The sequence below is a fragment of the Colletotrichum jinshuiense genome, chromosome 6, assembly GCF_051148585.1.
Source record: "Colletotrichum jinshuiense chromosome 6, complete sequence".
Lineage (NCBI taxonomy): Eukaryota > Fungi > Ascomycota > Sordariomycetes > Glomerellales > Glomerellaceae > Colletotrichum > Colletotrichum jinshuiense.
Genome location: NC_139313.1, coordinates 4,637,685 through 4,664,887, shown reverse-complemented (window position 1 = coordinate 4,664,887; position 27,203 = coordinate 4,637,685). Strand labels below are relative to the sequence as shown.

The 27,203-nt window shown below is 55.8% G+C and overlaps 7 protein-coding genes across 7 annotated transcripts; 4 read left to right on the top strand and 3 right to left on the bottom strand.

The window, feature by feature from the left end:
• Window positions 1–69: 69 nt before the first annotated feature.
• Window positions 70–3,492, top strand: EsH8_VI_001190 (histone deacetylation protein Rxt3-domain-containing protein; the record flags this gene model as incomplete). The annotated part of the gene is made up of 1 exon (XM_083272443.1): window positions 70–3,492. The coding sequence occupies one exon, from the start codon at window positions 70–72 to the stop codon at window positions 3,490–3,492; it is 3,423 nt and encodes a 1,140-aa protein (XP_083127617.1).
• A 495-nt stretch (window positions 3,493–3,987) lies between these two features.
• Window positions 3,988–4,467, bottom strand: EsH8_VI_001189 (succinate dehydrogenase assembly factor 4; the record flags this gene model as incomplete). Its single annotated transcript, XM_083272442.1, has 1 exon — window positions 3,988–4,467. One exon carries the CDS (start codon window positions 4,465–4,467, stop codon window positions 3,988–3,990), a length of 480 nt encoding a protein of 159 aa, XP_083127616.1.
• Window positions 4,468–5,884: 1,417 nt separating this feature from the next.
• EsH8_VI_001188 (glycoside hydrolase family 43 protein) lies at window positions 5,885–6,961 on the bottom strand (the record flags this gene model as incomplete). Its single annotated transcript, XM_083272441.1, has 2 exons — window positions 5,885–6,513; window positions 6,598–6,961. 2 exons carry the CDS (start codon window positions 6,959–6,961, stop codon window positions 5,885–5,887), a joined length of 993 nt encoding a protein of 330 aa, XP_083127615.1.
• Window positions 6,962–8,629: 1,668 nt separating this feature from the next.
• EsH8_VI_001187 (uncharacterized protein) lies at window positions 8,630–12,439 on the bottom strand (the record flags this gene model as incomplete). Its single annotated transcript, XM_083272440.1, has 1 exon — window positions 8,630–12,439. The coding sequence occupies one exon, from the start codon at window positions 12,437–12,439 to the stop codon at window positions 8,630–8,632; it is 3,810 nt and encodes a 1,269-aa protein (XP_083127614.1).
• Window positions 12,440–15,128: 2,689 nt separating this feature from the next.
• Window positions 15,129–15,878, top strand: EsH8_VI_001186 (uncharacterized protein; the record flags this gene model as incomplete). Its single annotated transcript, XM_083272439.1, has 1 exon — window positions 15,129–15,878. The coding sequence occupies one exon, from the start codon at window positions 15,129–15,131 to the stop codon at window positions 15,876–15,878; it is 750 nt and encodes a 249-aa protein (XP_083127613.1).
• Window positions 15,879–20,026: 4,148 nt separating this feature from the next.
• EsH8_VI_001185 (uncharacterized protein) lies at window positions 20,027–21,847 on the top strand (the record flags this gene model as incomplete). Its single annotated transcript, XM_083272438.1, has 1 exon — window positions 20,027–21,847. The coding sequence occupies one exon, from the start codon at window positions 20,027–20,029 to the stop codon at window positions 21,845–21,847; it is 1,821 nt and encodes a 606-aa protein (XP_083127612.1).
• A 3,470-nt stretch (window positions 21,848–25,317) lies between these two features.
• Window positions 25,318–26,166, top strand: EsH8_VI_001184 (uncharacterized protein; the record flags this gene model as incomplete). The annotated part of the gene is made up of 1 exon (XM_083272437.1): window positions 25,318–26,166. One exon carries the CDS (start codon window positions 25,318–25,320, stop codon window positions 26,164–26,166), a length of 849 nt encoding a protein of 282 aa, XP_083127611.1.
• Between the last annotated feature and the right edge of the window lie 1,037 nt (window positions 26,167–27,203).

Here is a 27,203-nt window from a genome sequence, read left to right as displayed (position 1 = left end):
TCTCGCTGACGCACTTCCCTACCTATGTGCAATCCACCCTGTGGGCTTTTGAGCTAAAAACTCGGCGTGATGGATCCAAGACAGCCGCCACAGCTGCCCTTTTCGCGCAATGCTGCGTCGCAGTACAGTCGCTCTCCTTTCCCTCCGTCCTCGAACACGACATCAAACTCGACACCGAACCAGTCTCCCTTTCCGCCCGTATCACACCCGCCGCCATCGAACCCTGCCTATGCCGAACACCAGCGACGCTCGTCCGACAACCACTACTATTCCTCGGGGCCGAGGCCGTACCCGCAAGAGTCCAACTCCGGCCCTCCCCCTCCCTCTGGGCACTCGAGACACCCGAGTGCATCCTCGCTACCTCCCGGCCCGCCTCTGAATCGCAACATGCCTCCCCCGGCCTCGCCTCCCCAGCCCGGGAACCAGCAGCCGCCGTCGCATCAAATGGGCCACTATGGCTTGCCGGCGCCAAGAGCTCCGCCTCTCTCGGTCGGCCACCCGACTTCCTTCCCGGGCGGCCGCGAGCTGCCCTCGTTGGGCTCCATATCTAGGACGGGAAGCACGGGCAGTTCGATGTCTATATCATCAATGCTGGGAGGACCGCCGCCGGTGCCGAGGGACTCGCAGCCGCCCCCATCGCATTACCACCCCCCTGCGACCTCTGCGACCTCTGGGCCGACGTTCGCGCCGACAATGCAGGCCTCCCCGAGGATGCATTCTGCCTCGTCCGAGTACCAACCGTTCAGGAGACCCCAGACCCCAGAACACGCTCGCCCATACGACCCTAGAGGCAGCGCCGCCGCTTCGCCGCAAGGCGCTTATTCGACGACACCAGAGATGCAGCGATACGGCACGCCGCAGCAAGGATACCACCAGCGGGGTCCCTCCGCGCAGGACGGCAGAGAGTCGAGTCGGATGCCTCCTGGCCCTCCCCCGAGACCGACGAGCCAGCCAAAGTCGTACCCAAACCCACCTCAAAGGCCCGTCGAAATGGGCCGGAACAACGGGCCCGAAGAGATGTACCAGCGGCGCGAGGAGATACCTAGGGGTTCGATGGAATACAACCCGGAAAGGCCTGGTTTGAAACCGATGACCTTTGACGATCGATATCGCGCCGAAAGGGAGCGCCGGGAAGAGATCGAGTTTAGAGAACGGGAGCGTAGAGAGCGTGCGTACTCTGGCGGCGATGGAGGACGAGGACACCCAGCCCACCAGGGCGAGTACCGACCCCAGGAGGTGCAACGGGGGCAGCCCCCTCCGTTCAGTCGTCCACCTGAACCCCGCGAGCAAGGGCCGTGGCCGCCCAGACAGCCCTTCGATCAGTCCCGGGTCCCGTACGATCCTGCCGGCCTCCACCCTCGACACCACGATTTCCCCCCAACCTCGGCGCCCAACTACCCAAACCAAAGCCATCCCGCTCCCGCGCCTCAATACCAGCAGCAGCCCCCAACGGACCGGTACCCCCCCGCCAACCATCCTCAACAACAGCCCTCCGCCGGCCAGCCTGGACAGCCACAGCAACAGCCGTTCGATTCCCCCGAGCGACAGCGGATCAACCACCTCCATCCCCAAGCGCAACCACCTCCGCCGCACCGCCGACCCGTCGAAGAAGGGCCAGCGCCGCCGTCCGTTGCGTACAACACGGCGCACGGCGGCCCTGCTTACGACTCGCCTCGGAACCGGCCTGCCGAAGAGCACCCGAACAATGGCCAAAGGAATCTGCTGGCGGTCCAGGAGATCAACCGCAAAGGGCGGGTGTCGCCGCTGCCGCAAGCTGTGCAAGGAGCACAGCCACAGCTACCAGGCCCTGCGGGAGAGCCCGGCATCAAGAGCGAGTTTGGTCGCATGTTTTCCGGAATTGGGAGCGGAGTCACGGGTATCGGCGTGGCCAGCCCGGTCACGACGGGAGCCCAGCTGCCATACACGAACGCAAGTCTTGCACGACGCGACGAAACCGACAGCGCTGCGCATGATTCCGGGACGGATGTGGCGCCGAAGCCTCCGCGCGAAGGGGCAAAGGGCAGAAGGAGAAAGCTGAAGGAAGAGGATGCGAAGGGGGACGAGGAGAACTCGGGCCGACTTACGCCAGTTGGCCGGGCCAAGCGCCCAAAGACTCACCAGCACCACCATCACCAGTACGTCCCGGTTCCCGTCAGTACGTCTTCCGCGGCTAACAGCGACAGCCACCACCACCATCACCACCACCACGGCGCCGATCAAGCCAATCCTCCTCCCCCTATTGGCATCACGCCTTTCAAGAACGTCAAGGGAAGCACCCCTGTTCCATCACCGACCGGGCCTGCGAAAGACCTGCCCGCCGCTCACCACCACCACGTGCCTCGTTCAACGCACCAACACAATCACGTGAAGGAGGCGCCCGCGAAGCAGGCCGTGCAAAGCCCGACCAACGTCATCCCTCCCAAGCCGAAGACGATTGTGACCTCCAAGGCCGTCCTCGAGTCGGTTACGAACCTGCCTCGAACTCACCTGGGCGACGTACTCTACGAACCAAAGTTGAAGCCAGCGAGGCAAATACCCAATGTTCCGTCGGGCCGCGGTTTCGCCTCGACCCCAACCCCACTACCTTGGGACATGATCAAGGACAAGGAGAACTGCACACTGACGGTCAAGGTGCCGAAGGTGTACCTCACCCCGGCAGCCCGGGAAGAAATCACGGCCCGAAGGGCGTTGTGGGGTACTGATGTATACACGGACGACTCCGATGTCATCGCCGCCTGCATACACGGAGGGTGGATACGGGGAGAATGGGGCGACGACGTAGACGTCGACATGTTGGACCTCGACCGCGGCCTGTCCGCCCCGGACAAGGAGATTCCGGCGAATAGGAGACGCAAGGAAAAGGAGAGGGAAGGGAAGGCCAGGCTCGAAGCGAACTCGGCCACATATCTGGACAAGCCTCCCAAGACGGGGCCCGTCAGCGTGCCAGCCGACCGCGACATGCACGTCAGCCTAGTGATTCTTCCGCGGCTGGAAAAGTACAGTAGCACGACCCGTTTCGGTCTTCAGTCACGCGAGTACGGCGGGCGGTACAACGGCCGCAAGTCAGTCCACGACGGCATCAGCTTCATGATTACGAGCATTCGCTGGGTGACGAACGGCGCCGGGACGCAGAACCGGCTCCGGGGCAAGGGTCGACGAGAGCGGATGCGCAAGGCGATGGGCGAGATGAACGCGGCCAGCCGAGGCCTCAACGGGGCCGAGTTTGAGCGAGAAAAGCAGCGCCTGGATAAGATTAGGGGCGAAATCGTCTCTGGCAACTGGTGGAAGAGAGAGGAGGGGCGCGAGAACGATGCAGACAAGGAAGAGAGGGCGCCGAGCGAGGGCGACAAGGAGAACAGACCTGCCGACGAGACTCAGGATGCGGCCCGGACGACGAACGGGGCCGCCACCACCAACGGTGTGTCGCCGGGCAAGGGAGACAAGATGGATGTCGATGGGAGTGCGAAAAGCGCAGAGGCTCCATCGGCGTGACGTATGGGAGCTGGTCTTGCAGACGACGTATGGAAGAAGAGGGCAGCGGATGATTAAATTCGGTGTAGTGTTGTAGGAGTAGCGACGGTTATAATACCCAATACTTTTGAGTACATGGTTTGGGATCCTCTTAAACAGCTGTTTACCTTGTGATTCGTGCCCAAGTTTTACTGTACATTCTGAATTATGATACACGTGCCCTCCCCCAGTTAGAGTCTTCCTCCCCAACGGGAGAGACGTTTGTTATACAGCGTCGCACCAGGTTCCACGCTTTGCCGGTCGAAAGCCACAATCCCGTCCGTCCCCCAGGAGCCTCACACACAAAGGACAACAATGCCCCGACCGCATTTATGCTCCTTCTGTCCAACGACTGGGCGGTGGATCTTCATTTCGTTTATTTTGTATTTTATTCCTTTTCTTCTTTTCTTTTTTTCGTTTGGTTTCTTTCGCATCAGAGGAAGCCGACGGCGGCGGAGGCGGCGGAGGCTTTTTCTTTCAAAAGTCGGTCACGCGGCCGTTGTAGCTCCAGTCGCCGCCGGAGCCCCAGCGGAGCGGCTCCCTCTTGGGCCCGCCGACCTCGCCGGTGCGCGGGTTGACGTCGCCCTCGAACTCGGGGGGCGCGCCGCGGACGTAGTTGGGGTGCATCGTCTCCTCGTCCGAGGCGGCGATTGTGGGGGTCGCGGGCGCCTGCTGGGACTCTCCGGAGGCGACGGTGGCGTTCGCGGCGGCATCGGACGCGGCGGGCGTCGTGGCGTGCCGCGGCGTCGAGGTCGCGGGCGTCGCGGCGGAGGGGGCGGGCTCGTCGACGAGGTGCTGGAAGGCGCTCGACACGGAGGCCTGGCGCTGGAGGCGCTCGAACTCGGCCTGCTGGTCGGGGGGCAGGCGGGGAGGGGCGGGCCCGCGGGAGAAGGTCGAGGATGCGCGGGCCGGCGCCGCGAGGTTGAGGAGGGGGCGGAGGCGGAGGAGGCGGGACATTTTCTCGGTTTCCTTTCTTTTCTTGCTCTTCGGTCTTCTTGATGTTGTTTTTTTTGCTAGGTGCCCTCTTTTTCTGCTTGGCGAGCTTTCTCTCTGCGGTTGCTGTGAGAGGGGGGTTCGTGCAGTCGAGGTGTCGGCGTTGAGCAGGTCTGCAGTTTCAGGTCGTGGGTCGTAGGCCGGTCGTGTGAGGCGAGCGTTGCGACGGGAGGGAAAAGGCGGCGGAAGGACGAGGGTTGTGGTGATGCGGCGAAAAAGAGAGCCTCGGCGATCGGGAAAGGTACGGGATCGAAAAATGTCATTGACGGGGGGCTCGGATTGCCACTCCCACGCCCCCCCTTGCAAGTCTGGAGTGGATTGGCCCGGTTGGCGGCGCGGATGGGGCCGGGGGTTTGCCGCCTGCCCGCACGGTCCAGATTTCGCGAAAAGTAGGGAAACCCAGAATGCCGGGACCTCGGGGCGAGCGGTGGATGGACGGAATGGGCTGGAGTTAATGTTGGACGGGTGCACGTTTGGGGTTTTCCCATTTAAACTTTTTTTTTGCCTTCTTCTTGGTACCGGTATTGTTCATGACCTGCGCAGACGTCATTAGTATGCATGGCCAGAATTGCCCTCCTACATAGACTTTGGCCGGCTGCTGATATCGTCGAGAGGTTGATGTCCCTCCACCTCCGCCGCCCGTACTTGACATACGTCGCACTAGTGTCCTCGGTCGTTTCTGAACCGCAAGCTTTTTGTGCTTATAGTCGACGCTGGCGAGCTTTCCGTGCAGGATGCACTCTTCTAGGCTCAGATCGCCTGGTGGATATCTGAGTGGAAGGCGGGCGCCCTTTGCTATGCCCACTCGTCCATGATGAGAGGGCGGGTGAACAAGGAAATGCTTCAATACACACCCGCTATGCAATTTTCTTATATTTTACTCCTTGGAGGAGGCTGTAAGAATTGAAACGATCCTAATCGCCTGTAGCATGTAAAATGTCTTATTTGGGAGCAACAGTCTCGAGGAGTAGTCCTCGACAGACTCAGGTAGCAGTTGTAGGGAAAAGACCGCCGCCGGGCTCCTCTTTGGGGTCGTAATTTGCGAATCAAAGCACACAGCAAACGGGGCCGTGGGTATGCACAAGATATAAATACGAGCCGTCTGCGATTGCTTCCAGACAGCCACCCAAGCCTTGGACACGCTCGGCGACAGAAGCCAGGCGAGCGTGTCAAGGCCCAGTAGAAAGTATATACAAGAAACCTTACTCCCCTCGTTCCAACCCCGGTGTAGAGTTCTCGTGTCGCCCTCCTTGCTTCGCTCCCTCCTTTTGACCTCCTCTCGCCAATTCTCTCCCGTCTCGTTCGGTGATTCACCCACCAAACTAACCATGACTGCCGGGACAACGTCGCCCCTTCTCACCGCCCGACGCCAGCCTCGCTCTCAGGCGTGCGGCTCGCTGTAAACGTGGGTAAAGGCGACCGGCGTCCCAAAGTTGGGCGCCCCGTTGCTGTGCGTGCCCAGCAGCTGCACCATGGTGTACCGGCTGTCGTCGCACGCGCCGGCCGAGTTGGACGTGGCGTGGTACGCGATCCACGTCTGGTCCCCCGCGGGGCTCGTGAAGAAGCTGTTGTGCCCCGTGCCGTAGTGCCCGTTGCCGCTCGTCAGCACGCAGCCGCTGCCCTTTGTCCACGCCGACGCGTCGGTGGGCACCTTGGAGCCGTCCCACGTCAGCAGGCCGAGGCAGTAGCTCGCGGACCAGCAGTACGACGCCGAGTAGGCGATGTACGTCTTGCCGCCGAAGTAGAGCGCCGCGGGCCCCTCGTTGACCGGGTGCGAGACCTTCTCCCACGACTGCGTGGGCTGGGAGATGAGGTAGACGGAGCCCGAGGTGGTGACGTAGTCCGTGTTGAGCTTCTGGATGCAGATGGACTGGTAGGCGGCGCCGTGGAAGCACGAGTACATGAGGTACTCGCCGTACTGCGGCGTGCGGAGGACGGACGCGTCGATGGCCCACTCGTCGGGCCCGATGCGCCCGACGTAGGTGTACGAGTCCCAGGGGGTGGTGCCGCCTGCGGTTCGCGGTCAGTCAGTCAGTATCGGCTGTGCTTCTCCTTCTCTTGTCCGTCAAGAAAGGGGTGGGGGGATGGACCTACCCCTCAGCACGTGCATGCGCTGCAGATCGAGATTCGCGCTCCCGCCAGCCGTAAAGTAGATGTACCACCGGTTCCCGAGCCAGTGCACCTCGGGCGCCCAGACATTGCAGCACCGCGACGAGTCCGACGACGAGTACACGACCTTCTTGGTGGCCGTCTTGAGGCCCTCGATGGTCGTCGACCGCGCGATCTCTACGGTGGACCAGGTCGTCGACAGGAGGTAGTAGTAGCCGTCGCCCGAGTAGGTCAGGAAAGGGTCAGAGCCGCCGGGGCGGCGGATGGGGTTCGTGAAGGCCGAGACGAGGGGCGCCGCGGAGAGGGAGAGCAGGGCGGTCAGCGACGAGAGGATGCGTGGGAGGCGCATGGTGGCGGTGGACTTGGCGGGGAGCCTGTTGGGTTTGCAATGGGAGGAGGGCCTGTGGTCAGGGGCGAGGGAGGAGCCATCAAGAGGAGGGCAGAGGGGGGAGCCGGTGGTCTTTATCCATTTTTGGGGCAGAGTGTTTCGTCGTGGGCCATGCCACGGGAGACTCGGCGTGGTGTGATGATGTCCTCCGGCGCGGCGCCATTGCAAGCTGGGCGTGTTTATGCGAAGCCAGCCAGTCGGTTCGGTGTAAGCGACCCAGCCGGACAACTCCCGTCACCCATACACGCGCAGAGAGAGAGAGTCCTTTGCAATTTCGGATTCGAGCCTGACCTGGGCTCTGTAGAGTCGGATTGGCATGCTCCCCAGGAGCTTTGCCGCCGATTGTAGTGCCGAAGGGAACCCCAACGCAGGGTTGCTTTCGCAGCGGGCGACAAGGCACGACGTCGTTCGTGGGTGGGTCACGGCATGCCCGGGGGCCATGGGCCAAGATCCAAGACCGCAATATCGGAGGGGGCGGGGGATTGGTGGGATTAGCGGCGTCCCTTACCGGAGCGGGGTGCGGTACCGCGGGCGGTGCACGATAGCACCACGACGCGGCCTGGCCATGGCAGTTGAGGAGGGGGATCATGAGCCAGCCTCCGGACAAGCAGGGACGTTCGTCTACAACTTCGGAACGCTCCCCCTTCACCCCTTCACCCCCTTGGACATGCTGCTGGGAGCCGACGGACGTCAAAACTTAAATTCTCCGGGGTGTGTTTAAGCTTGCGGGGCGACTCGCGTGTCGGTGTTGGGATGCCCGGCAAGTCGGGATGGTGAGATGTGACGGTGTAGAGAATGATTGGAGCGCTTGGGTCCATGCCAGTCGCCTTGAACCAAACGGGAGTCAAGTAGCGCGGTAGGGTTGGATTGGGAACGGGCCGACGATATGTGTGGGTGGTCATGTGAGACGCGGCGATGATGCGCTGTGCGAGTTTAGCTGAAGAGCAAGAGAATATCCGTCAATTGATGCTGAACATGCCCGGCGAGCTGTGATACGCCCGCTACTAACGGCGGACAAAGTCTTTGACAGAACCCGAGGTCGTTTTGATGATTGACGTTTGGGGGGTTCTCGAAGTCGATATCGAATAGACTCGTTTCACTGCCCGCTCCTCTGGGGTAGTTTGTGTGAGACGTGAATTCTCCCTGCAATTTCTCCTCTGCGTCAGAATGCCCTCCACCGTCGTCGGCCGCTACGAGCGTTCAAGACCTCAATTGCATGTGCGCTCTGGAACCCCACTTGGCGGGCTTCGGGTAGTAAGAAGCTGGGTTGTCAGTAACATGGAACAGGCACCTGGAATATGCAAGGCAAGGCTATTCAGAGTTGCTTGTTGATTATCCTAGTTCTTATCGACTCGCTAACTGGATGGCTTATCCATCCGCCAACACATTATGTCGCATCCGTAGATGCGCGTGGCTGGAGCCGTTTGGTCTCTATATACACCGTCATTAACTTCCTATTCTTCGTCTTTTACTTAAAGGTATCGTGTTTTCAAAACAATTACGCTGTCGCTGTTGGCTGGTATCATTCCGTCGTTTGGCAGCTCTCGTAGCCACCCGTTTCAAGCTCCGTCAGGTGTGTTGTCTCTCTTTGTTTTCACCTAGAGCCAACATCTCCAAAGGCCACCCAAACTAGATGTGTCCTTTCCCTACAATCTCTCGTTGCACCTCGATCTCTCCGCTATCAGCGGTGAACCGCCGCTCAAGGACCCATCTTGTTTCCCCGCTGTCCTCTTCTTTGATGTAAGAAATACTGTCCGCAGACCCCTTGTGCTTGTGTCCCATGCCGGGCCTCCGCTGAGGGGTGGGGTCGATCCGAGGCACGAGGTTGGGGTGCATGGCGCTGTCGGGGCTCTTCATCCACAGGCCCGAATGAGATATGCTGTTGGATATCGACAACTCATCCACTTCGTCAGACTCGGGCACCGGGTCGAATGCGGAGCTGTGTGTAAAGTGAGGCGAGTTCATCACCACTGCAGGACTGGAAGGGTTGAGCGGAGGAAGTGGAGGAGGGGGAGACCCAATGGTGGGCATAGACATGGTGAGCGTGGGAGAACCCGAGGTACTACCCGCATCCGAGGAGTCCATGTCGCGGCTGCGAATGGAGAAGGCCGAATTCTTACGAGCATGTCCATTGTGAATGCCCAGAATATTGTTGTTGGGCCCTGAACCCCAAGGCGAGCATGCGCCGTCGCCCCTCTCCGATCTAGGTGAACCCTCGCGGCTCGAGACCAAACTGGCCTGCGACCCGCCCCACGCCCTCGAGCGAAGTTTCATGAGCGCCGACAGGCTCATGTTATCGTCGCCGTCGGCCATCATCGCAAGTTGGGCCAGTCCTGGACTCTGGAGACTCGAAGGACCAGAGCCAATGGGTGGTACGGCGAGGCTCATGATCGAGTTGCGGTTAGAGTACTCTGATCGTTCTGTAATGGGTGTAAGGTTGGGCTCGCGCGAGATCATCCTGCCAGATTTGCTTCGAGATACTCCTGAAGGGCCAAAGAAGCCGCCGTTGGCATACTCAAATGGCTTTTCGTCCGATCCGTTTGAGCTCTCTCTACTGTGCCGCCCTCCTTCGACAGGGGCCGAATAGAAGCCGAATTCTTGACCGTACCATCCATCTGAGTCGTTGGCAAGGGCACTAGCGTTCGCCTCCGCGATGAAGTCGTCATAATCAACGTCGTAGTCGCCAAGATCTTCGCTAAAACCATTGTCATTGTAGTCGTAGTCATCATAGTCGTCCTGTGGTATACTGTGTGATGAATCACCACCGGGCGACTTAATCTCACACGGAGGAGGTGACGAATCCCGTCGAAATTTGCCATTCGCTGCAGCTTCGAACGCTGCGGCAGCAAGCGCAGCCTGATAGGCCTCCATCTTGTCAGGCCCTGTTGTTGAAAAGCTGGAAGTCATCGCGGAGGATTCCTGGCCCTGAGCCAGAGTTTCGCTTGTCCGCTTGGACTCTTGGGCAGTCGGAGCCGGCATACCGACGCTTAGGGAGGTATCGGCCGTCGATTGAGAAATGTTGGACTGGGCAGAAAGCCGCGCAGTGCTATCTGACACCCTTTTGCTGTTGTCCGGTATCGCGCTCTCAGGAGAAACGGTATTCTGGATGTTGGTGTCCTGGACACTACTCTCAGGAGCGACGGTGGTGGCAGCAGCCCGAGCAGCTTGAGCCCTGGCAAATGCACCAGGGATCGGCCGGCCGTATTGGTCTGTGTCGTCCAAGTCAAAGATCGACTCATCAAAGGCAGAGCCATCTCCCTCTCCTGCGAATTCCAATTCGTCCATTAGTCCGTTATCAAAGTAAAGATCATCCTTCTTCGGAGGCGGGGGCGGCGCGGGCGGCGCAGGGGTAGTTTGTTGACTCTGCTCATACGACACCTCGTTGTGGTGCAGAGAATCGTCGATACTCAGCCCCTGGATGGCACCCTCGGTGACCGGGTCCGCTGTCTCCGGTTGCAAGTTCATATCGGTAAACAAGCCGGGTGACATGGCTTCATTCAAGTCCGACGCGTCTCTTGAGATGGCGAATCCAATCACCTTGCCGTCCGCGTCTCTCGGGGTCAGCGCCAGACCCGCGCTATGCGGGCTGGTTAATGCAGATGGCGGATTCGAGCGCTGGAAAACAAAGCCAGCAAAGTTCTCCTGGTCGTTGTCGGGGTCGTTTTCAGCCTCCTCGTCGGCCTCAATCTTGACCTCTGGCACGGCATCTAGACCCAATGTATCAATCCCGGCCGCGTCAAAGTCCTCCTCAACGTCCAGACCAAAAGGGTCTGTGCCCGCAGCGTCGAAGTCCTCTTCGTATGCGTAGTCGTCGCCGAAATCGTTGCTCATTGGGATCGGCTCCTCAAACCCATCATCCTCCATCATTGCATCATAGTCAAAATCCTCGTCAAAGTCGTCGAACCTGGAATCGCGGTTCGGGTTGGGTTCCGGATCGGACGTTTTTCTCTCCAGCTCGCGCTGACGGTGGCGTTCCTCGAGCAGCTTCTCTTGCTTTGCAGCACCAACCATATCGAAGCTGAACCTCGAGGACGTACTCTTCATGTGACGAGGCACTGAAGAAAGCACATCTCGGCCGGACACGGAGGCGTGCCTCGAGGATACTGTTCTTGTGGACGGTGCTGCCTTGGACAGGACCGATGCGGCACTAACGGACGGCTTCTTGGAGACGATCGAGGCGGAGTGCGCAGGTGTCGTATCGACTTGTGGTGGTACGTCGGGCAATGGCTTCGCCTCTAGATTCAAGCTGCTTCTCGTCTTCACAGACCCGCTACCGGATTCGAGCAATGTCTGAGAGCTGACACTGACAGAGCCTGAATGGCCCGAATCGGAAGCATTGCTCTTGTTCCTTCCATGCGGCAGCGCCTGCGCCTGCGAAGTTGCTGAGGATTCCCTCGATGTCGTTTTGCCCAAGTCCAGCTTCTCTTCGAGTATCGGTGGTTGCGCTTTTGAGATGGGCGTGGGGACGGCTGCCGGGCTCGAGCCGTCATTGTTCGGCAGGCTTCGTCTCGGTCGCGGGGCGCTAAAGTCGTGTACTCGTGTGCCTCGGATACGGGGATCGTACGACGGTTCCCCCAGCCTGTTCCCGCCGAGCGGCAAGGGCGTCAGGTCTGGGGCATTTTGGCTCGTCTTTCTGCGCATAAGCAGGGTCGACATGGGGTTTTTCAGGAAAGGCAAGCCCTTCCTGCCCTTGGGGGCGTCGGCGCCAGGATTCGCCATGCGAACGTTTGTCGGTTCACTCGACAGTCTCGTTCCCGCGGGGCGTCGTCCGGTGGTTGCATAGCCCTGAGGTTGGGGCTGGGTCTGGGTGTGGTGTTGGTGCTGCTGGTGCTGCAGCTCGGTCGGGGTTGCGAAGTAGCTGGCGGTTTTTGACGTCTTCGTGGGTTGCGGTGGGGGTCTAGTCGGAGGGGCCGTATTTATCGGCGGGGGTGCGGGCTTCGACCTTGAGAATTGAGTTTTGTGGCTGCCATGATTGAGGGCGGCGATGGCAGCCGGATCCGGTGATTTCGCCGCCATTTGCTGTTTCTGCTGATGTTGCTGTTGCTGCTCCTGCTGTTCGCGCTGGTACTTGCGCAAGGCTACGCCGCCGAGGAAGCCAGAGTTGGCGTTGTAGGGTGAGCGCGCCGGCGGCGGGAGGGGTGGCTGAGGCTTCTGGATATTGGACTCTAGCGTCACTTTCGTGTCGAGGGTCGGTCGCTCGAGCGGGGATTCGGAGCCGGACGACGTAACTCGGGGGATGGGGGGCAGGGTGGGAGGCGGCGAGGAATTTGTTGTCGGCGACTGAGGCCGGATGTCTGGGCTAAAAGCAACATCTTGAATGAAGGGAGACTGCTGCTGGGGAAGCGAGGGATCCCAGGGAGCGGACGCCGAGGGCTGATCTGGGTTTGGCGAGGTGGGATTCGACTGTCCCCGTCGGTGGATTCGAAGATGGGAAAACATGGCCGAGGATTGGGATGGATGGATGGATCAGAAGTGATCCAGTCCACTGGCGCAGGGGCAACGGGCGGTCGCAGGACAGGAAGCAATTACGGAGACAGGATTGCAGGTAACGAGCGAAGGGAAGCTGGATGGCGAGAGGGTTGGCGCGTGGTCGACGTCAACAGGGTCGGTCTTCAGCCTCAAGAGTGAGACGCGATCATCTCCTTGCAGCCTGGGGCGCAGTCATAGTTTGTCTGGTCTGGGATCGGAGATGGGTATCAGCGTCGGGAGTGGACGAGCATTGGTGGATTGGTGGATAAGAGGTCTTGGAGTAGTGTGTGTCGCAAGCTAGGTATTGGCGATCGAGTGCTGCTGCAAGAAGAAAAGAAGAAGGGGGGGGATGAACATACCTTTCTATGGACAATTGGATGGACACATGGATGGATGATGAGAAGAGGGTAAAAAAAAAAAAATTAAGGGCTGGATCTATCGCCAAGTGCAACTCGCTCGCTACCTGACCCCGTTTCCTAACGCTTGCTAATGCCTTGCCTTGCCTTGCCTTGCTTCACCCGCGTGCCGCCGCCACTTTACCATTACCTTCAGCATGAGGTGGTATTACTTGCTGCTGCAGCCGCCGCCGTTGTTGGTGCTGCATGTGACAACCTTGTCCATGTCAGCAAGTGCTGTGCTGTGCATCAAGCAGTCTGCGCTACACGCCGTAGTCCCAGTCCCAGACCCAGTCCCAGACCCAGCCAACCGACCCAACCCAGCTTATCCGTACCTTTACGGATACCTTGTCAGCTTCAGACTCCAGGCTCAGACATTCAGGGTAAGGTCCAAGTCCCCGACTGACCGTGCGTCCTGTCTGTCCAAGCCTGAAGTGCCGCCCGGGCTGGCGTGCTGCAATCAGTCAGTGGGTGTCACGTCACACTCGTCATTGTTGGGTCTCTCTTAGAAGCTTTTCGGCCCAGTTTCAACGAGGGGGTTGTTCCAGGCCAATGGGTAAGGGGTCCCTCCTCGCCTCCATGAGCAAGCAAAAAGCAAAGCCAAGGCAGCAAAACGTCCGATAACAGCAGGCCATTTATTGTGACAGGGCATCCTTTCTCCTTTGGTTCCTCCCTCCCTCTTTTCTGTCTGGGCAACCATCGCAAATCACATCATCAAAAACCCTCCGAGTGCGCCTGATTGGATACTGGGGGCCCGCAACCTGGAAATGAACCAGATCCATCTTACCGGCCCCGTTTTTGAGCTCCCGAAGCGATCTACCCCCATTTCCACGTGACGCTTACATCATCTTCCTGGACTCACCGACCCTGACCGGTACGCTTCCCTGCCCTGCTACATTCACGTTCTTGGGGGGTATGAGGACCAGTATCAAACGTGACATCTCCAGCTGCTACCTTTACTGCTACCGTTACAGCTGTCCCAATGTGCAGCGGGAGACGACGCAGATCACGTCATCCCAACTTCTCCCACTGTTCGTCTCGTTGGATGGTCTGAAGAGAAAAAGAAATGAAACCAGACAGACGCCGCCGCCCACATTCCTTGGTCGCATCAACCAGTCAATCCATGGCGATTGAGACAAGACACTGTGGCTCTTCTCATGGCCTCTCATGCTATTGCCTCCTTACAACAGCCCGCAGTGCACTAGCTTCCGATGTTATTTCCCCGATCCTAAGCCGTCCAGTTATCTCATGCAGTGCAGGCTTGGAGACAAAAACTAGTCGGCAGTCGCTCACCGTCTGGATGAGGCTCCCTGTCGTCGGATTTCTCGGCAAGACACTCCCTAGCCAACGCCTGTTCCAGCTCCTCGTCTCAAAACCCGCTCAGCTGGTTCATCGTCGTCGTGTCTTCTGCTGCTACACACTCCGCAAAAAAGAAACCCTTCATCGGAACCTCTCCACTGGAGTCAGACAAACATCTGTCGCAGGACTCATAACTGTAACAACTCGCCTGGCTGTTGAGCCCTAGAATTCGACCCCGGTGGCGTCTTTGGCCACTCTGTGGTCTGGGAGCCACCATTACTTTACTCGTGACGCGTGACATATCGGCGACGCGTTTTGTAGGGCACATCTAGCCGGATCCCGACGTTAGCCCTTTCTTTGGCATGGGATGAAGGGTCTCTGGGAGGTGGATGCAAGACTTTTCTGCTATTCACCCCGGATTATTGCGAGATGGGCTTTTCGCTGTTGGTTCACGTGAGGGGGCTATCCTGCAAGCGCCTTAGACCTCAATCGTCAACGTGATCTGGCCCCGTCGGAAGCCCGATGCTTGGAACAAGGACCGCTGCAAGTGCAAGGTTCTGCACAATAGCTCCATTGTGACAACGGCCAAGGCACAATCCTCTTCGGTCGCCAACCTTCTTGTGTGTTCATCAACATTGTGTTTCTTTGTTGGCACAGGTCTCTACGACTTTGATCTCGACCATCGTCTTTGTGTTGCACAATTACCTTGTCAGGTCTTCGGTCTACTACCTTTGGGTTCAAGATAACTTCTTGTTCCATCTATTCTCTATCACGGGTAGCTGTCCCGCAAGAGGAAACAAAGGACAATCTCCAAGCTTATAGCAGCCATGATCTGCACCTCTTCAGTTCTATCCTGCTTCCCTTCGTATCATCCTGCATCATATCCAGCACCGTCCAACAATCGCACCAATTGCAGGTATAATCACTCAAACTAACCAGCTCTTACGCACTCGCCAGCAGAAAGCATGTGCATGAAAACCTTCTGTCTCCAGCGCTGCCTTTGCCAAGCAAAGGGCGGCTGCGAAGAGTACTACGCCGAGTATGTCGGAGAGCAAGAATGCAACAAGATGATGCTACCCGGCCTCCCCTACCCGGACTGCAGAGCCGTCTGGGCCGGCTTCGAGGATGAGGTGAGCACCAAAGTCAATAGACACACATACTACACGGAAAAGTCCAAGGGTCTCTGTCCCACCTGCCTGCACAAGCGCGAAGTAGCCTATCTCCAGGAAGAGGCCATGCGAGAGAGGCGAGGTGAGTACTCGGACAGCGTGAAGGCCCTCATCGCAGACCTCACCCGCCGCGCTGAACTGAACCAGGGCGCCTTCATGGCACGGTGCTACAACGAGATGTGGGACGCCGCGCGGAACCTCGCGAGCGGGCTCAACGCCAAGGCCGACATGGTCTGGGACGGCATCGAGACGGCACTCTGGGGGCATTTCGGAGTTCAGGGGATGGCTCTCCCGGTGGTCCAGGGCCTGATAGCATCCTTGCAGGACGCGAAAAGGGAACTCGTCGGATGTTTTAAGAAGACGACGCGAGAGATGGCGACTGCGCTGGTTGGACCCAAGGATAACTGGGAGGAGGACGTGGAAGCGGCAAAACATGCCGAGGAGGACTGGGAGAGGCAGCGGCAGGCGGCCGCTGAGGCAGCGAACGCCGCTACGCTGGAGCCTGGGTTTCAAACTATTGACGATTCGGGTTTTGGGATAGAGTGATTGACATCCTCGAGGGGAGGAGGGTTGTTGATGTTGCTATGAAAGCTATGATCTTAGACGAGAAAAGAAACAGTCATGATTGAAATTATCAACGACTTTTGCCAAAAAGCACTTGCATCAAGTTCACATGATAGTCTCGTGGAATCTCAGAACAATTGGGAGACAAAGCCTGGAGGTAAGGCACCGAAGCATTATGATCCGTAATGGAATAGCACAGATTGCTAACCTCCATGCACATTCCTTACAAAAGCTTTACATCGATGTTTTATGGCGTGGAGGTTACCCTTTAAAACCACTGTGTTTATCGTGGTTGGTTGTTTAGTGTAGTTTGTCACAGCACGACTGAACAGTTGGCCTAAGTCACGTAGCGCAGCCCTGGGGTCCCTCAAAGCAGTGTTGACAACAGAGCAGGCATGAAGACACGCATCGTACATGCTGGATCGTCCCAGTCACTGTACAGTGATACACCAGCCGGCGTGAACGTAACTGATGGCTTTGAGACTTGAGATGCTAAGTCATGATATCATTTGTGATTCTGTGATTTTAAATACACTACTATCAAAAATAATATCATCGCGCCTCAGCATCTTCTCACACCCACTACAATGCTGCCCAGAATTATCCTAAGCCATTGTATCTTCTGTCGTCGACCTATGAGAAGGATATGGCAAGTACTCTCTCAAACCCCCTAATTAATATGTAGACAAGAAAATAAATGCTCAATGAGACACAGCAGGAGGTTTCCTCAAGCTGGGATATTGTTTGCTAGTTGGTAGGATAACGTAGCATTGGGCTTTGTCACTGCTGCGATGTTGTCATACTTGTATATCAACAGGTCGCTAACCATACGCCCGAAGACAATGGTTCCCCAGGGGTTCAAGTGTGTATAGTCCGTTCCTTCATAATTGTACGCGGCGGCAGCCTATGATAAGATCAGATCAGTACTTGAACCGAATCGCCAATACATAGAGTTTTAGGGCATGAAACGCACGGTGGCACCAATGGCATCGACGTAGTCGGTAGAGGCCTTATTCAAATCAATGTAGCGTGTCTTTGTGGCTCTTGCCACAGCTAGGGCAGTCGCTGTCTCGTCAACCAGGTTCTGAATGACGTGGCCACCCGAGAACCTGCGACGAGTAATAGGCGTTATGATAATCTACAGCGATAAATGAGCCAACGTGTTTCGAAGCAACTATTTTGAAATCAGCAGGGACTTACAGGCCATGCTCCAGCAGCTTTGATTTCGCCAACAAATTGATATAGACTGGCATTGAAAGCCGCCTTGTATGTTGGGTTCTTTTGATCGTTGTGGCCGAATTGACAAGTCACATAGACTTTGTATGAATCCTTATACTTTGCAATTTGTGAAAGAATCGTTTGATATCTTGACCCCTGTAGGTAGGGCGTCAACGAGGCTCCGCTGTGCCCGTAATTGAAACCAAAAGCGTCGTTGGTGAGTGTATAGTTCAGGAAGCCATCGCCCCAGCCTGAGATAGAACCGAGTTACTTATCACTCACAATACTGGGTGATGGCACCACTAACCAGCTGGATCATACGTCATTGAATCGCCTGCCAGAAGAAATACCAGCTTCTCAGCTCGAGGCTCAATGGCGGCCGCATTGACCAAGAACGCACTAGTAAAAGCAGCAATCAACAATCTTAGGACAGAGAACATCGTAGTAGTCAGGTGGTTTGCGTATGAATGCACCAAGAGTGAGGGAGAAATAGAAGAATAGGCCAATATATACTACTCTTACGGCTTTCATACTTGACTATCTCCACATGTCGCTGCAAGCGGGTGCATAAAAGCCTTCAATTGTCATCATCTATGCAGGTTACAATCATCGGGGAGGTTGGACCGAGTAGCAGCAATACATAATTCCAAGCGAGTAGAATGCCACAATTTTCCGACCTATCAACACCGGTTGCCTATTGTTTGATCCACGAATTACCCTCAACCATCCAAATGTCCCCTGCCCAAAGACGTGCTTTCTTTGCCCCGGATTGCCCCGGATTACCCCGTCTTTCGGATTCATCGACAAATGTGTCCGAGTTTATTTGCCCGTTTCAAGGTGATCACGAGCCTGATCGGCGAATCACTGTACCGACGGTATAGCAACACGGACATGGGGAGTTCTCCCGGCGGATATATCCCGGTGTGGCGGTTTTGAGATGTATCTTATCCCGGTTCAATGCATCGTATAGGTTCAAGTCTACATGAAATAATATATGTCCAGCTTGGCAAGGCTTTTCTGCCGCCCACGTGACGGACGGCATAACGACTACTTTGCCTATGGTTTTATGACCGAGTACCTGGTGCCGAGCTCGGAATCCGTATTCCAGTGAAAAAGTGCTTCCTTCCTTTCGTAAATGCATGCCTAATGCGCTGGTGCTCCTATGGAAGTTTTTTGTATGAAAACAGGGCGGGAAAACGAGTGGTTTTCAGGCGTGAATTAGAATCGGCAAAAAAACCAAGACCACTAAACACTGCACTTGGAAATATCGCAACCAAGTTTGAGGACCACCACCTCCGAGTGCGATTGAGACCCCGAATATAACAGGCAGTTGGGGATGCAACTTGGCAGGACGGTGAGCAGACTTGCCTAGGTCGCCATTTTATGATGATGCCTTCGATCTCCTTTGTCACAGCACCGTCGAAAGGCTGGAGAATCGCTGGTGTATGCTGCTCGCACACAGTTCCAGTCAGCTGCCGATGGTGCATGTCTTGGCAAGGCGGGGTAAACTGCCTTTAAAAAAGACTGTTCCGCCTCCGTTGTCCTCAGAGGGCTAAGAATCAGTTTTGTTACACAAGGTATATCGTCCCCTACTGCACTGCGATTGACCTAACAATCCTATTACGAGGCTTGGGTTTTTAGGGCGCATATTGCTTCTAGGCAGGTGATAGAAATGCAGTAAGCGACAGGTGCGGATAGTTGGAAGGTTGAACTACAAAATATAACAATGTTGATAAAGGAGGTAGATAGAACTTGTAATTTTAGGTTTCTTCTAATAAAATTCCCGTTGCAATAAGTCAAAGAGGTTGCCGGAAGAAAACTGGACATAAAATGATTAGTTGCGAATCGATGGTACCAAAGCCATCTATCTAGTCAAGTCTTGCCTAGCTGTCACATCCCACTCTGTAACACGTGTGGGAAACTCTCGGTCTTCATCCGTAATACGCATGAGGGAAGAGATTTATCTCGTTGATGACCATTGCCAGCTTCGCTCTCGGCGCCTTACAGTTGCAACGGCTCCCACCTGCGGGCAGTCGTCTACGCCCCGCTATAGTTCAAACCCCGCTAACAACTGCTTGAACCCGGTTTTTGGAAGCTCGTCTACCTTCAAGACACCCACAATCTGGAAACTAATCACTGAACTGGGATACACCAGCTCTCTCCATCTGGCGTTGTGGCAGAGTGGTCTAATGCGCAAGACTAGAAATCTTGTTCCTTCGGGAGCGTCTGTTCGAATCAGGCCAACGTCGTTTTTTGATATTTTGGTTTCATGTGAATTATATTTTCCCTTTTAGTTATTTATTTGTTGACCCATCACTGTCATCTTTAAACAATCCTGGAATATCCCGCGGTGTCTGGTGTCTGGTGTCTTGGTGACTAGTTATCAAAGAAATTTTGAAATCTTGAACAGCTTACAAACATTTAGTTTGTTCGCAAGGGCATTGGTTCAGAACACCTGGAGTCATGTCATCAGCGGCCTTGTCAGGCTTCAATTTTTCTTTGCTAGATTTTCTTACGAACATTTTCAGAAGGCAGCAACTTCTCAGATGCCCGTTCTTCGGATAGATCATTGCTTGAGCCTGATAATGAACAGGTATCTGTAGGAAAGGCGGCGGCTGCACCTCGAGCTTTCCCCAAAGGTCTCTGGTTAGATAAAGCATTGTCCTGAACAACGGCGGTGAGCCTGAAACTTTTGTTCTAGAAAAGGTGAGAATAGGGCGAGGTTCACGAGGTACCAGGGGATCTTTGAGGGTTGCCTGAAATATAAAATGATTCATTTGATGTTGGTTTGCTTCTTCTCATCTCCAACAATTCGCATTCATCCATATCAATCCGAAAACACAGTGAACAACACCCTTCACCATCGTCTTCCAGCAATTTATTCATTTTTTTGCAGACAAAATCCATTTATCATGTGTCTCACTCTCAAGCCCAAGTCCCACTGCCAGCGGTGCGGCGAGCTTGTTTCTTTCACAGACCTTGACCAACCTTGCAGCGAGGCTAGTGCCAACCCAGATCTCGGTATGGGTGGTTGCGGCACCCTCACATGGCGCGACATTCTGGGCCCCAGGGACTATGTCTGCGACGACTGTTCCTGGTCGGTCGATGGGCAAGACGACCTCAATGAATGGGACTCGCGGTATCCGCAATCCGCCACTCCGGGACTCTTCGAGGCGTCAGTCAATAATAGTGTCCATCTCGCCAGCTTGGGCCTCCGACTTTCTCCAAAGGACTCTGAGGATGTTCTTCCTCGAGAGTTTGCAACGTCTCGGGGTGCGTTCGAAGACCAAGAAGAACCCATCGTATGGACTTCCCCGGCGAGGCATGACCAGCCTCAGGCTTGGCGACAGGCTTCGCAAGCACACACACGTCCTGAGAAGAACGGCACAAGAGGCGATAGATTCTCTTCGAAACACGACTCGGAATACCAGCCCCTGCAGCCACGTCTCGATCCCCGGCCCTTGCCTCCTAAGCCTGCCCTCACGCAGCGCTCCCCCTGGAAGCCGAAAAGCCGTAAATACGCGTACACTCCGTCCTCCCCCTCAGAAACCCCCCAGCTACTCACTCTGGAAGACTTCAACAGAGAGGGCTCGTTTTCCAACTCTCAGTCTGCCTATCGGATCCGCGAGCAGACTCCCCCGTCAGCCAGAGCGATTCTCATTGAATCACCCTGGCAGACAAGCCAACCTCCACCCGCCCAGGAAGACGTATGGATCCCCGACCTATGGGGCCCCGCAAAGGATCTCCCTGCCGAACTGGCACAAGTGCTAGACCACACGATAGCGGCGGACACATACAACAAACACCGCTTCTACCTCTTCTACAACGACGGACCGGATGCCCCTGTGGCGGAGAACACGACCGTTGTCGTTGCCACACCCCGCGGGCACCGGGCCAGAGTCCTCTCCGGGGAAGTGTATGAAGAGGGCGCGAGACTGGTACGTCGTCGACAGGCGGAGAGGGAGCGGTACGAGCGCCTAGCGGAGCGGGAGCGGAGCATGATGAGGGAGAATGGGAAGTATTGCATCTTCCGAGTTTGCCGCGTCTCGAGCTGCCCCATGATGCACAAGGAGGGACAGCACCAGCCGCTGTCGCCGCGCAGCGCGGATGCCTACCTCCAGGCCCAGGCAGGAACTTTGCCTACCCGGAGAAAGTGGCGGACGTACATACCGCGTCCTGTAACACCTCCGACTGGTCGCCGATGGTCTCCGTCTCCGCTGAATGTGAATAGGGTGAGACTCAATGTTGATGGAGTGAACGAGGAGAGAGACTGGTCGCGTGGCAGCGTGACACCTCAGCCAGTCACACCGCAGGCTACTGTGTCGGACGAAGAAGGTCGTCCCGAAATACCCTCTCAACTTCGATTGGATTCCGAGCGGAAGACTAAGGCTGAGCCGAATGCCCTCTTGGAGTACCAGGGGAGAGTTGGAAGGATCCGACCCCAGTATTCGTATGGCCCGACCGTCAAACTAACAGGCTCCCCACCGCCTCGTTCCCGTTCAGATGGCATTCGACTTCAACAGAAGGCGCCGTTTACTCCCAAACAGGCACCGAAGACTGAGAAACTAGATGATGCTGCTGTCAAAGACAACTCTCACAGCCCATCTTGCTCGCAGGACAACACCGATCATAGCAACGAGGCACAGAGCCTCCAGACTGGTTTGAACGACTTGCGGATTTATGAGTCCGATGAGGACGCGACCATGTCATCCTCTTTCAATGTGAACGGCTGACAGCAGTGTGCCGCTGGCTACTGAAGGCTGCCAAAGATCAAGGTAGGTGACAGGTGTGGGTAAAAATGATTACCACGGCAAGCAAGCATCCGAGCGAATTAAGTAGGTGAGGATATAAGAATATGCTATCAACGTTCATTTTTGCATGATAAATGCGTTCGTATATGGCCAGTCGTGATAGGAACGAGACACAGAGAGAAGAAGATGCACACAATCAACAAGACGATATCAATCACCGCAGAAGAAGACCCCACGAGCGCAAACCAAGAGCCGGGATTATTATCTACTCCTCTAATCAAATAAGTAGACCCAAAAACTCATGGGCAAAAGATCCCAATCAATCTTTCACGAAAAGTGCAAAAGAATTGGGCCCTAACCAGGGATCGAACCTGGGACCTCTCCCAGACTGAGATGTCTTAGACAACCCTAAGGGAGAATCATACCGCTAGACCATCAGGGCTGCTGAGTCATGTTGACTGATTGCTTGATGCTGAGAGATTACAATTTGATACTTATATTTCTGAGATGTCTTTCTCGAACGCTTGAATTCATCCCTATTACTTGCATCCGGGTCGTCTGGTATCCCCAGGTTTAATCTAAGCATCGTCGTCCCATCCCTCAATTACTACGTCGTGGCAAGTCTTCTAGAAGCTGATTGCGATTTTGGTATCGCCCTAGAATGAATGCATTGATCATGCCACGCCCTTATTATCCCCTTATCAAAGGGAGTAAACAATAGTCTTTTGCTGATCCAACAGATCAGTTGACAAGTCAGATCGAATCTCCCTCGGAGGGCGTTGGGAGTCCTAGTGTGTGAGTGATCTTCAGGAACAGGATTTACTTGTCGCATTCAACCTGCCTTCCGAGGCAACAATATGCTTGCATAACCGTCTCTTGATCCGAGAAACAATAAAAGAGAATGCTATTCTTAGAGGCAAACAACCAGGTCTCTTCCGGTCATGCCACATGGCCGCCCAAGTCCGGGTGCGGTTCCCTTGGCGGACCTTTGCACAGCCGCCAACGATTCGTCCGAACTCTCGCTTTGTGGTTAATACTAAGATGGCAATAGGCCCCGGATCTCCAGGGACACACCGAGGAGGCCCCCGGAAGGGCCTCCAAAAGAGTGAACCAGCAGCTGGCCCTCGAGCTCTGCTGCAGTAGTAACGGCAGCCAGCTCAGGGCCGTCGCTTGACCGACAGTAGCTCCATATGCCTTGACGAGGCCTATGACGCGTTCGGGATTGCCACTGGAATTTGCGCCAGCACTGCCTAGTGGAGAACCCGACAAAGAATTGCAGAAATGGCTCTTCCTTGGAAAGACCAGGAATGAGGGGGTAACGGACTAAAAAAAAAAGTGCGGTGATTGTGTTTCCACCAGGTGGATCGCCGGGTCGCCGTATCCGTCGCGTTGGACGGGCTGCTGCTGGATACATACACTACACTAGCTGGGAAGATCCAGAGTTCCAGGCCCATCCGTACCTTGTCTTCCATCTCACCCCGGCCGCGTACGGGCCGTTGTGCGGCAGCGGCACTGGGCAGTGGGATCGGACCATGGGATGGGGAGAGGGGACTGAGTATCCGTACGAACTCTGTAAATGAGCTGGAGTTGCACTGCCGAGGAAACATCCAGCACATGCTACGCGCAGTAATAAGGTAAACGAGGCAAGGAAAGGGAAAGGAGATGGGATGCTCCATTGGGCAGAGTGCCCAGGCACGCATCCTGTCCAGATGCCTCGCCCAGCCTTGGTCAGGACCTTGGAGACTTGGATTGGCAATCTCTAATCCCTCGGTGCTTGCAATGTTGACCCCATCGGCCGATTCGAGAGTCAGTTCTTGCTACGGCACGCCGTTCCCCGGCAGTCTGCCCTCATCCGTGGGGCTTGGTGGCTTGAGACCTTTGGAGGACCGGAACATGCATGCTGACAGCATGATTAACAACGGAAGATGATGGGTGATACTACCGCAGGGCTTGATGTGCAACGTCATGGAAGGCGAGTAGTGACGACTTTTCAGGGCCTGGAACAGTGAATTTGGGTGAGAGATTTAAGTTATGCATTGTGGCGCCTCCACCGTATCTCCACAAGGAAAGTCTCTGCTTGCTTGGAGGCTCGGAGTTGTGTTTCCTTTTCAAAAAGTCAGAATGCCTTCGAGAAACCTGAATCGGCGTTCTTATGCAGGCTGGTCCGCCTGCGGGGGACGGGCGGCGCCGATCTTCCCGTCATAGCTTGTGTTATCGTCGTGAAAAGTCGTATTTGTGTGGTTTGTCGATATCCAAGATTCAGGTCCCAGTTCCAGGTTCAGGTTCATGTCCAGGTTCCAGGCCCTGGCGCCGGGGCCAGCTCTCAGCAGAGTTCAGACCTATATACACTAAAGAGCGGGTGTACCGTGTACCTTGCGGCAGCCCTTCTGCCGGCATTTGTGTGTGGGATCATCCATGGGGGGCTGTGGGCAAAGGAGCGCGCCAGACGTTGTCCGAAAGCAACGAATGGTTTTCATCTCTCTGCCGTGGGTTTTCTTTATTTTTCTCTTTCGTTTCTTTCCTGGTTTGGCGCCCGGATCTTCATGCCCTTGGGGACATCCTCATATCCACACCCAAACATCCACTAAACCAGGCATGTGTGTAGTACACCTAAATTTGCAATAGTTTCCCAACTTCCCAGTCCTCAATTGGCAGGTTGCCATGTAGCCATCCAGCAATGCTTGGCTTTTGGTTGGCTTGAGATGAATGGAATGCTGCAAAGCGCCAGCCGGGGATTTTGCTTGGACTCGATCCGGGACCAAGCTTTGACTGGCCGTTTTGGCGTGCGACGAAATTACCTTCCCCACCCCCTTTTCCCGCATCACCGTCCAATCCTGCCCTCGGTTCAACGTGGGCCATTCATGGTCCGTCTCCCTCCACCACCCGGCTCACACGCCCCCCTGCTGGCTCCGTGTGTGCAGATTATGTGTGTGTACCTCTCTCCGTCTGGCCCTGGAAGCAACGATGCCCCCCTCCATGTCGCCTAGCCCTCTCGGTCATGACTTGCTGGGCCTTTACCCGTTTTGGGGTCTGTTCCTGGCTAGACAGGGTTGTTGGCGGCTTGTCATGGGCTGTTGGTGGTGGACGATAGAGCAAGACGTGGCGCACTGGTGACGACGCCCTGTCGATACGCCCATGTCCCCTGGTCTAACCATGTCGCTTGTTAACAAACAGCGCAGAAGGGCGCTTCTAATGAGATTATTCCAATCCCTTCAAAATGGACCTTATCTCCCTTCCTCTCTCTAGCCCATCCCGGTTTTGTGTTTCTGTCACCACACTCTCTCCAAACCACCGTCCAAACAATCCGCGAGTTATCTTGAGATAATCCGCTGTCACTCCTTTCCGGACGGATTTACACGCAAATTCACAACCTTTTTAGCATTCTTAGCGTACACGAGCAAACGACTCTCTTCACGACTACATCCGAGATCGCATTGAAAACCACCGTCAAGATGCAGTTGACTTCCGCTCTCGTCGTCATCTCGGCCGCCCTCACCGGCGTGTCCGCTCACCCTTCCCCCCACGGCCACCAGCACTTCCACGAGCGCCGCACTGTCGACGCCGTCGAGGAGCGCGATCTCACCTTCATCAAGAACATTGCCCCCGTGCCGACTACTACGTCTACCTCGACTTCCCAGGTCGCGACCAGCACCCCCAGCTCCACCGCCACCGGCGAGTACGTCCCCTTCTGCAACGGCCAGAAGAGCAAGCGCGCGACCATTGCCGAGATCGCCTACTCCGGCAACACCGGCACCGAGGACTCATGGGGTTGCAACATGCAGGTCATTGACGAGTCCATCAAGAGCCTGTACAACTACACCACCACCTTCACCTCGAGCAAGGACACCTACACCTGCTCGTGCTTCAACAAGATCGGCCCCAAGGGCTTGATCGACGGCTGCTGGTTCGCCGCCATTACTTTCACCGTCAAGGAGGGAGCGTCCAAGCACGTTGCCTTTGACACCGACTCTCAGGGCTCTTGTGCCTGCGGCCCTGGCTCCGAGGTGCCCAAGACCTTCATCGGCCAGTTCGCCGGTACCTGGCTCGAGTTCGACTGGGGCTCCACCCCCAACGGTGGCAACTCCGGTGCCGATGCCTCCGTCCTCGTTGCCGGTTCCCAGAGCCTGCCTTACTACGGCATGAAGGTCGCCGCCAACGGCAAGACCTGCTCGTGGGTCAAGTCTGACGGCTCCAACGAGGAGGCCTACATGCCTGGTATGGAAGCCGCTGACGGCGTTGGCTGCAAGGGCTACTACACTGGTCACCTGGACGTCACCCTCGGCGACAACTTCACTGCTTAAGAAACCGGCATTTCGCCTTATTTTTGAGTAGTGTGTTTCCTGCTGGGTGGGTTTTCGTCGGGGAAAGGGGGTATCCTCTCCCTAAAACCTGCCACGATGACGAAGCCCAGTATCCATCTCCTTATATATTCAGAGCTTCTTGACGGCGCATGGGATACCTCATTTCTTTCGGGGCATAGTTTCTGGCGGTGTGGCTTTGCTCCAATGGCTCGCCCTCCGCCAGACTTTTTGTTTTGGACATTGTGCAGATTCTCGGAATATGGAAAAAGCGTGACGAACAACAGGGCTGGTTTAAAGGGACGCCTTGTTCAATGGAAAGTTACATAACTATAGTCCCCCACCTACCTAAACATATACCTAGTGTCTGCTTCTTAATGCGACAGCAAACTCATCCTTTCAAAACAAACTTCTCCATGTCCCACGTGTGCGCTAGTGTGCTGTTCGTCCCGCATGTTCGTCTCATGTTAAGCGAAGCACGGCCAGTATCGATCTCCAGGTCCGTTTCAACCGGGACATGGAGTACGGGGAAATGCAACTCTATGCGATCGGGCTATCACTTCATTGATAATGCTTGCATGTCCCGGCTTCATCTCCAGTTGCATCCTCCTCCCTTCAGACTGGTAATTGAACCCAATTCGGTGAGCCAGAGTATTTCTTCCCTTTTAGTTTCGTCTGGGAGGGTATCTGAAATTCTGTAATGCACCGCATGCCTCAAGCATATTATACATTCCACTGGTGTAGTATCCTACAAATTGGTCGTACTGTGCCTACAGTCGAATAATCAGCTCGAGTTCAAAAATTGCAAGTCACATTGAAGAAATCATAGGGTCATTCTGAAAACTCACCAGTCCAAGTGGATTCACTTGAGCCCGTTTTGTCATGAATTGCTGCCTGACGGATAGGGCAATATCCCAGAGAGGTGCGCAAGTTTCCGAAGAATTCCTTGCTACAAGAAGAGAAGGTTGTCTTTTATCGGCAGCTGCGGTCGTGGCAGCGAGATGTGCTACAATCAAGATTCTGGAAAAGTGCATCTTTCA